General features: G+C 35.5%; 1 protein-coding gene across 1 annotated transcript; it reads left to right on the forward strand.

Moving 5' to 3' along the window:
- Positions 1-899: 899 nt before the first annotated feature.
- Positions 900-1,983, forward strand: DIP-iota (Dpr-interacting protein iota). The gene is made up of 4 exons (XM_017610350.1): positions 900-1,334; positions 1,391-1,672; positions 1,737-1,808; positions 1,862-1,983. The coding sequence occupies exons 1-4, from the start codon at positions 986-988 to the stop codon at positions 1,948-1,950; spliced, it is 792 nt and encodes a 263-aa protein (XP_017465839.1). The 5' UTR covers positions 900-985; the 3' UTR covers positions 1,951-1,983.
- The last annotated feature ends 8,665 nt before the right edge of the window (positions 1,984-10,648 follow it).

The raw sequence follows: 10,648 nt of genomic DNA on the forward strand, positions 1-10,648 counted from the left end.
CGCCGCACATGAAATTTCATTGACTAAGTGCGTACATATGATTAAATCGTTAATAGTACCCGTTAGAGATGAGTTGGGGACTAATTGATCTCCAATTATACCCATAAGGGATGAGTCGAGACTAATTGAGCTCCATTAGTACCCGTATGAGACTAGTTGGGACTAATTAATGCCCAATTGTACCCGATTGAGAGGAATCTCGGAATACTCTCTTTAGAGATTAGTCGCACAATTTTTTGCAGGGAGTGACGAGAAAAATATATGCGGACACTTACATATATACATATGTATATATGCATACGTATCTATGCACATACGTATCTATGCACATATGTATGTATCTATGCACATACGTATCTATGCACATACATACGTATCTATGCACATACATACATATGTACTTAGGTATGTATATCAGCATTTTAGTTGAAAGTACGTTTTGCTCGTCGCTCTCTTCATCGCTCCACTACATTCCTGTCCTTAGTTTTATTCAGATACCACAAATGTATGTTTTCTTCGAAAATACTCAAGTACTACCAGTAGAGTACTCTACTGTCAAATACCTTTTACTCGCAGTAGTTGCGGAAGGCAAAGTAAATACTCTACGCGTCTTGCTATTGATCGGTAGTTTACGTACGCTTGCAGAAACTGGTTTATGCTTACTCACACTTGACCCGAACGATGAGAGTAAAGGAGGGAAAGTATTTGCGCGGCGATCGGATGTCTTGTTAGGCCCTTTAAATGGAATTGCGCAGGAGTTTAGTATGTACATATATGCACATTTTTATGAATGCATGTACTATCAGTATTTAACACCACCAATATCTCGTTTTAGCTTGCTTGGTTGCGAGTCGATACACAAACTATTCTCAGCATACAGAACCATGTCATTACAAAAAATCATCGTATCGGCGTCAGTCACACGGAGCATCGCATTTGGCAGCTGCGGATACGTGATGTTCGCGAGGCAGACCGTGGATGGTATATGTGCCAAATAAATACGGATCCGATGAAAAGCCAAGTCGGCTACTTGGATGTAGTGGTACCACCTGATATCATTGACTATCAAACCAGTAACGACATGGTCGTACAAGAGGGCCAAAACGTGACTCTTACGTGCACAGCAACAGGACTGCCAATGCCTACGGTAACCTGGCGACGTGAACGTGATATACCGCTGCTGCAGAATATTGCTGGATCTAAGATTTATAGCATTGAAGGTCCGCATTTGACACTGTGGCAGGTGACTAAGGAGAGCATGGGCGCTTACTTGTGTATTGCTTCAAATGGAATACCGCCGACTGTGAGCAAAAGGGTACTCGTTGCAGTTAATTGTAAGTGATTGAATACATCAAAAATAAAATACTTTTGAAAAAATCGTTTTTCATAGTTGCACCTACTATTTGGACCCGTTATGACTCGGTCTATGTCGGCTATGGTCAGAAAGTGGCATTGGAGTGTATTTCCGAAGCACATCCGACCACGGTAAATTTCTGGCTTAAAGACAAAGAATTGGTGCAGAGCGGAACTTATGAGTCGGTCTCATTAGACAATATCTTCAGAATTGTAATGCGTTTAATAATACGACCCATGGAGTTGAAAGACTTCGGTGATTATCACTGCGTGGCTAAAAACTTAATGGGTGAATCGGAACGCGTTATATCAGTGCTGCGTGAGTGACTCTGGAAAAATTAAATATCTGCTCACTGAAGTTACTTATATATTCTATTCCACAGATAAATCCAGGAAGAATATTCGTCATTCCCATGCGTTGGATGGGAAAGACAATAACCTGATTTTAGTCGAGGGTAGGTTACTCTAATGGTGACTTTGCGGTTGTAAAAATATTTCTTATTTGCAGAATACACTTCAGATGGTACTTCCTTAGCGACCGCGTTTCGCACTATGTTGATAACCGCGGCTGTGCTTCATTGGAGATTAAATAAATAATAATTATTGAAAAACTTAATGAATAAAGGAATATTGAGCAAAATAAAAAATTTTCTAAGTCTATAAATGTAGTTGTTGGGCGTAATGTATCCACTGCGCTTGATTTTGCTGTTAAAAAGTGGCTACATATTTCGTCTTTTAAACCTTCTGTTACCGCTGACGTTGTTATTTCCTATGTTGCCAAACATTTTGGTATAGAAAGTAAATATGTACATCTCTTGCTTTACATTGGTCAAAAAGGTACTCCCGTTACTGAGTTGGATAGTGTTAACTTTAAACTTGGTGTTTCTTCACGTTTTTACAATACGCTCTTAGATGCAAAATTTGTGGCCATTAGGTATAAATGTTCGGCCCTTTCACTTTTTTTAGAAAAAGTAGCATGTGCAGGAAAAGTTTCTTAAATACTAAGAGATATAGTGCTAAAAAAAAGTAAAAAATCGTTGAGTATTTATTACCAAAACATCTTGGGAATGCGTACAAAAACCAAAGATGTGTTCCGACGTGGTTAAATAATAATTTTTCTGATGAGGAATTCTTTGATCCTAATTTCTCCTTACATATCGTAAAGATAGAGATGCAACTAAAACAAATTGCTTAAGAGGTGGAGGGGTTTTAATCGCAGTTAATCGTATCTTTCGCTCATCTGTTGTTCCCCTTGAAAATAATGACTTTATTCTTGACCAACTCTGCGTATGTATCTATGGAAATCTTGGTAGTTTATTGGTTTGTGTCTCGTATATCCCACCCGCTAGCTCGGAGTCTTTATACGCTGCCTATGTAAGTAATACTTTACATCTACATATATGAAAACAATGAGGTCTGTAACTTTTGTACATTAGGTGACTTTAATCTTAATAAAATTAAATGGTCAAATTTTCTAAATAATAGCATTTTAACCCCAACAAATATCAATAGTAGCCCCGAAATTACCTTAATAGACAGCCTTCTTAGCATTAGTCTCATTCAAATTAAATCATTTTTTAATAAGCTTAATAACATCCCAGATCTCATTTTTGTTGATGAGAATTTAATCTTTCCAATTAGCTGAATGTATGATCTGCTTCAGTTGAAATCTGGCAGGTATTAAGTAACAAAAAAACTAATTTAAATATGGATAATTGAGTCGAAACTTTTTTAGAACCTTCTTTTATTTCTATTTAGATTGAAGATTTACAAATATTATTAGAATTAATTTCCGCGCCAAAATACCCGTACTTTAGAGATGACACCCGCCATCAGTGATTGGACTTCTATCACATTGTGGTAGTTCTGCCACCTTTTTGACCATCTACCACACAAGGTCTGAAATCTACCACATGTTCGCATTTTTGAGTAGTTTTATTTTTGCTCGACATAATTTTCTTAATTTCAAGAGCAAAAATTGTCCAGCACTAAACACTAACAACAGGCAGAATGGGATTATAAAATAAACTGTAAAATATTAAATTTTCTCAATATGGCTCAACCACGGTGACGGGTGTGACATTTCAACTCACATTTTAAGGGTTAATTCTTAAACTGTAATACAAAATTCTTTAAAACGAATATTTTGTAATAGGTTTCCGAGATATACACAATGCCTGGAATAAAAATTCCAAAAACAATTTAATCCGAACGAGTTATCTGAATTTTAGTCACTGTGACGGGTATGACGAGTACGCAACCAAATTAACTACTCCTTACTTGCATCAGAGTTTTTCTGCTAATTATGTCTTCTGATTATGGTTTTAAATAGTTCGTTGTATAGTTAAATAAACCTTCTCAACATTTACGCCAAAGTTGCTTGCCGCTATTGGAAATTATAGATTATATGTTCCAAATTCAACTGTGACGGGTGTGACTTGACTTTGTGACGCATGTGACAAGTTGAGCATGAATACACAAATACACATTATTAGACAACTAAGCTAACTTTATTTCTCAAAAAATCGGATTTTACGCACACATGCAAGATTCTGCCACCTAAAGACGGGATAATCCTTGATCGGACCCTTCTTCTCCATTGTATGTCTTAGTAATTGTAAAGTACCTTATTTTTAAATAGTATAAGGCTATTACCTGTCAAACCGAGGCCGTTACCTGAAAAACCCGTTTTTTTTTTGCCCTGACAAACGAAGTAATGATATCTTTTTATCCGTGACAGCATAGCTTAAGTTTTCCCATCGCTCGAGCAACATATCTTTATGATTAGCTTTATCATCGCTGATCACAAACAGATATATGACACATTTCATACTAGCTGATAAAAAACGGTAGCAGTCCCTGGCCGAATTTATTGAAGTTTGTCAAACTTTAAATTGTGACGGGTGTGACATGTGACGGGCGTGACCAACATAATCGGTTATTTTTTCGAAAATAAAAGCATATAAATACTTAAAAGCAATTCGCACATATTTCCCTGTGTCATAGCGTTACTTTCGTCAGCTTTTTTACACTGTCCAAGATGTGTTTTCCTTCAAAAAATAACTATTTTGTGTATCTTGTGACGTGCGTGGCATTAAAATATGCTTTGCTTCAATATATAATAAAATATTTAGTACTTGCCCGAAAAATTTTAAAATTACTCCGTTACAATGCTAAAGAATTTGTCTCTCCACTGACGGTTTAAACAATGCAAAAAAGGTAATAGACTACGAAAATCNATGACGAGTACGCAACCAAATTAACTACTCCTTACTTGCATCAGAGTTTTTCTGCTAATTATGTCTTCTGATTATGGTTTTAAATAGTTCGTTGTATAGTTAAATAAACCTTCTCAACATTTACGCCAAAGTTGCTTGCCGCTATTGGAAATTATAGATTATATGTTCCAAATTCAACTGTGACGGGTGTGACTTGACTTTGTGACGCATGTGACAAGTTGAGCATGAATACACAAATACACATTATTAGACAACTAAGCTAACTTTATTTCTCAAAAAATCGGATTTTACGCACACATGCAAGATTCTGCCACCTAAAGACGGGATAATCCTTGATCGGACTCTTCTTCTCCATTGTATGTCTTAGTAATTGTAAAGTACCTTATTTTTAAATAGTATAAGGCTATTACCTGTCAAACCGAGGCCGTTACCTGAAAAACCCGTTTTTTTTTTGCCCTGACAAACGAAGTAATGATATCTTTTTATCCGTGACAGCATAGCTTAAGTTTTCCCATCGCTCGAGCAACATATCTTTATGATTAGCTTTATCATCGCTGATCACAAACAGATATATGACACATTTCATACTAGCTGATAAGAAACGGTAGCAGTCCCTGGCCGAATTTATTGAAGTTTGTCAAACTTTAAATTGTGACGGGTGTGACATGTGACGGGCGTGACCAACATAATCGGTTATTTTTTCGAAAATAAAAGCATATAAATACTTAAAAGCAATTCGCACATATTTCCCTGTGTCATAGCGTTACTTTCGTCAGCTTTTTTACACTGTCCAAGATGTGTTTTCCTTCAAAAAATAACTATTTTGTGTATCTTGTGACGTGCGTGGCATTAAAATATGCTTTGCTTCAATATATAATAAAATATTTAGTACTTGCCCGAAAAATTTTAAAATTACTCCGTTACAATGCTAAAGAATTTGTCTCTCCACTGACGGTTTAAACAATGCAAAAAAGGTAATAGACTACGAAAATCAGTCTGTAAATTTTGAAAAAAATTAACCTCTCATATGGGTTTGTAAATGGTACAACCTAAAGTAAAAAATATCTGATTTTGAGATAAATTTCAGAATTTTGGCTTTCAGTCTTGAAAGTTAGATTTATTTACTCTGACATACTAGAAATAATACAGTCACATTCTTTAGTTTATTTTCGTTTCATTCGGTATCGATTACTGTGGAATGAGCCATATTACATTTTTCGACGGGAAACGTGGTTTTATTAGGGGAATTGGCTCTTATGTGTATTCGGTGTATGTTGTGTAATCGTAACTGCATGAGCGTGCGATTTGTTGTTACTAGCGGTACATCAAATACACATGCAACAACAACCACACGCACGCCCAGTTACACTTACGCAGGATACAGCGAATACACAGAAGCGCGAATACCACTATTGTGTTAAATTGCAAAATAGACGATTTATAAAAATAAGTAATAGCGAAAATGTTAAAAAACGGCGATTTTTGTGAAAGTGTTAGCAATTTCAGTGCATCAAAAGCTTCTAAAGCGTTGTTTACCTTTACTTGAGAATTGTCAAAATCGGCAAATCCCAAGTAGCGGTTTCTGGAACGTGTCACATTTGTTCACTACATCGTGATGTGATAAAAAAAGCGCTGTAAAAACTGGCAGCACTCTGCAAGGTTGCAGAAATCTTTCAAAATATGTTCNCACACATGCAAGATTCTGCCACCTAAAGACGGGATAATCCTTGATCGGACCCTTCTTCTCCATTGTATGTCTTAGTAATTGTAAAGTACCTTATTTTTAAATAGTATAAGGCTATTACCTGTCAAACCGAGGCCGTTACCTGAAAAACCCGTTTTTTTTTTGCCCTGACAAACGAAGTAATGATATCTTTTTATCCGTGACAGCATAGCTTAAGTTTTCCCATCGCTCGAGCAACATATCTTTATGATTAGCTTTATCATCGCTGATCACAAACAGATATATGACACATTTCATACTAGCTGATAAAAAACGGTAGCAGTCCCTGGCCGAATTTATTGAAGTTTGTCAAACTTTAAATTGTGACGGGTGTGACATGTGACGGGCGTGACCAACATAATCGGTTATTTTTTCGAAAATAAAAGCATATAAATACTTAAAAGCAATTCGCACATATTTCCCTGTGTCATAGCGTTACTTTCGTCAGCTTTTTTACACTGTCCAAGATGTGTTTTCCTTCAAAAAATAACTATTTTGTGTATCTTGTGACGTGCGTGGCATTAAAATATGCTTTGCTTCAATATATAATAAAATATTTAGTACTTGCCCGAAAAATTTTAAAATTACTCCGTTACAATGCTAAAGAATTTGTCTCTCCACTGACGGTTTAAACAATGCAAAAAAGGTAATAGACTACGAAAATCAGTCTGTAAATTTTGAAAAAAATTAACCTCTCATATGGGTTTGTAAATGGTACAACCTAAAGTAAAAAATATCTGATTTTGAGATAAATTTCAGAATTTTGGCTTTCAGTCTTGAAAGTTAGATTTATTTACTCTGACATACTAGAAATAATACAGTCACATTCTTTAGTTTATTTTCGTTTCATTCGGTATCGATTACTGTGGAATGAGCCATATTACATTTTTCGACGGGAAACGTGGTTTTATTAGGGGAATTGGCTCTTATGTGTATTCGGTGTATGTTGTGTAATCGTAACTGCATGAGCGTGCGATTTGTTGTTACTAGCGGTACATCAAATACACATGCAACAACAACCACACGCACGCCCAGTTACACTTACGCAGGATACAGCGAATACACAGAAGCGCGAATACCACTATTGTGTTAAATTGCAAAATAGACGATTTATAAAAATAAGTAATAGCGAAAATGTTAAAAAACGGCGATTTTTGTGAAAGTGTTAGCAATTTCAGTGCATCAAAAGCTTCTAAAGCGTTGTTTACCTTTACTTGAGAATTGTCAAAATCGGCAAATCCCAAGTAGCGGTTTCTGGAACGTGTCACATTTGTTCACTACATCGTGATGTGATAAAAAAAGCGCTGTAAAAACTGGCAGCACTCTGCAAGGTTGCAGAAATCTTTCAAAATATGTTCGAAAAATATCTTGATATGGAAGGAACTGCTTTACACGTGGAAGAAAAAAAAATTGCCAAAACTCAACGCAATTTTTAGCAACTTCAATCTTGCACTTTATTATACTAAAATTATTATTTTTTAAATTCTAATTAAAATGTTTGCAATTTATCTGAAACCTTGCAGAATATGCTTAATTTTTGTACAAAGTTTGATCCAAAACCTGAGATCTACCACATTTTTTTAGAAATCTACCACATTTTTTTTCCAGATTCTACCATACAAATTTTTTTTAAGTCCGATCACTGCCCGCCATTAATACTTGGACATCCCTTTCGTTGATCGATTGAGCCTGTTTTCGCCACATTCTGCACAANTGCGTGGCATTAAAATATGCTTTGCTTCAATATATAATAAAATATTTAGTACTTGCCCGAAAAATTTTAAAATTACTCCGTTACAATGCTAAAGAATTTGTCTCTCCACTGACGGTTTAAACAATGCAAAAAAGGTAATAGACTACGAAAATCAGTCTGTAAATTTTGAAAAAAATTAACCTCTCATATGGGTTTGTAAATGGTACAACCTAAAGTAAAAAATATCTGATTTTGAGATAAATTTCAGAATTTTGGCTTTCAGTCTTGAAAGTTAGATTTATTTACTCTGACATACTAGAAATAATACAGTCACATTCTTTAGTTTATTTTCGTTTCATTCGGTATCGATTACTGTGGAATGAGCCATATTACATTTTTCGACGGGAAACGTGGTTTTATTAGGGGAATTGGCTCTTATGTGTATTCGGTGTATGTTGTGTAATCGTAACTGCATGAGCGTGCGATTTGTTGTTACTAGCGGTACATCAAATACACATGCAACAACAACCACACGCACGCCCAGTTACACTTACGCAGGATACAGCGAATACACAGAAGCGCGAATACCACTATTGTGTTAAATTGCAAAATAGACGATTTATAAAAATAAGTAATAGCGAAAATGTTAAAAAACGGCGATTTTTGTGAAAGTGTTAGCAATTTCAGTGCATCAAAAGCTTCTAAAGCGTTGTTTACCTTTACTTGAGAATTGTCAAAATCGGCAAATCCCAAGTAGCGGTTTCTGGAACGTGTCACATTTGTTCACTACATCGTGATGTGATAAAAAAAGCGCTGTAAAAACTGGCAGCACTCTGCAAGGTTGCAGAAATCTTTCAAAATATGTTCGAAAAATATCTTGATATGGAAGGAACTGCTTTACACGTGGAAGAAAAAAAAATTGCCAAAACTCAACGCAATTTTTAGCAACTTCAATCTTGCACTTTATTATACTAAAATTATTATTTTTTAAATTCTAATTAAAATGTTTGCAATTTATCTGAAACCTTGCAGAATATGCTTAATTTTTGTACAAAGTTTGATCCAAAACCTGAGATCTACCACATTTTTTTAGAAATCTACCACATTTTTTTTCCAGATTCTACCATACAAATTTTTTTTAAGTCCGATCACTGCCCGCCATTAATACTTGGACATCCCTTTCGTTGATCGATTGAGCCTGTTTTCGCCACATTCTGCACAACTGCGTTATTCTTGAAGGTGTGCATTTTGTTTCTTTTTAATTTTGATTTCAATAACGCTCGATCGTTTGGAGCTCTGGGCAATTCGGAGGATTGGCCTGTTTTAGTACAATGTTGATTCCATTTTGTGTATAAAAATCAATGGCTTGTTGCCAAATCAGGCCAAAACAATACAGGCTCTCAGAACAACACTCCAGGTGCAACAACACGTTCAGAGAGATTCGGATACGTTCTCAAAGTCCTTGGAACATCCTTCTCCACTATTTGATTTATAGTACCTGATTTTCCGCCAGATTCCGCCTTTCTCTCAATGCTTCAATTTTTCTTGATATTTGATAATACATGTTGTACCGTCGACCTTCAAATTTTCAGCAACTTTACTAACCATGATCGGGAGATGTGTAGATTTGTAGGTGCATGAATAAGTCCAAAATAAATTTTCTTTGCTCTCCACATCCCTTATTTTTAAAGTTACGCATATGAAAATTAACTGTAATAAAAAACAACGATAGCAAAATCAGCACACTAAATAAACGGCTGATCGAGTAGTCGATAACAAAGTTATGCTATGTATAGTGCTGCCAAATTTCAAATGAAGCAGATCTTACCTTCCCGATTTGCAAGTCTGATATGCATCATGTCCCATTGTTCCTTACCCTAGAGTTTCTTAACTTTATTTCTGCTTCAAACAGCAATGAGATTAAACGTTTTAATTTTCGTAATGCTGATTTTGATTATTTAAATTCAAGTATTCTCGCAACAGACTGGAAATCAGCTGTCCTTTCTAAAAATGCTTCGGATTGCTATGAAATTTTCCTACGCAAAATTAACCAATTATTTTCTAATAGCTTATCTTGCCTTCCATCGCGAACTCACAAGCTTCCGTAGTATACGAAGGATTTAAAAAAAAAATTAAAAATCTTAGAAACTAATATTTTAATTTATATAAGGCCAGCAAGGATGAAGGAGAAATACATATATGAAAGACTTTAATGTGCTCGATTAATTTTTATACAAGCAATATATTTCTCGATTTGAAGATGAGCTAAAAGTAAATCCCGAAGCGTTTTGGGAATACATTCGATTTAAAAAAGGGTGCTCCAATATTCCTTCTTGCATTTCCTATTGCGGTAGGAACTCAGAGAGCATCTTAGACTTCGTAAATCTTTTTGCGGACTTCTTAAAATCTAAATATGTTAGTGGTGCTGACCTATCCGGATGTAATGTGGTCGACATTCCGCAATCTGTAGATTTTGGCTCTTTGTCTGTCACAAAGCAAGATGTTATTAACGGCATATCTGCATTGCAATTGTCCTTACTTAGATGGACTTCCTTTTTTTACATGCTTAGGAAATGCGGTTCGTCATTTTGCGTACCCCTGAAATACATTTTTAATCTTTCGCTGGCCTCGTGTGTTTTT

The sequence above is a fragment of the Rhagoletis zephyria genome, unplaced genomic scaffold, assembly GCF_001687245.7.
Source record: "Rhagoletis zephyria isolate East Lansing unplaced genomic scaffold, Rhagoletis_zephyria_1.1 Rzeph_scaffold_00305, whole genome shotgun sequence".
NCBI lineage: Eukaryota > Metazoa > Arthropoda > Insecta > Diptera > Tephritidae > Rhagoletis > Rhagoletis zephyria.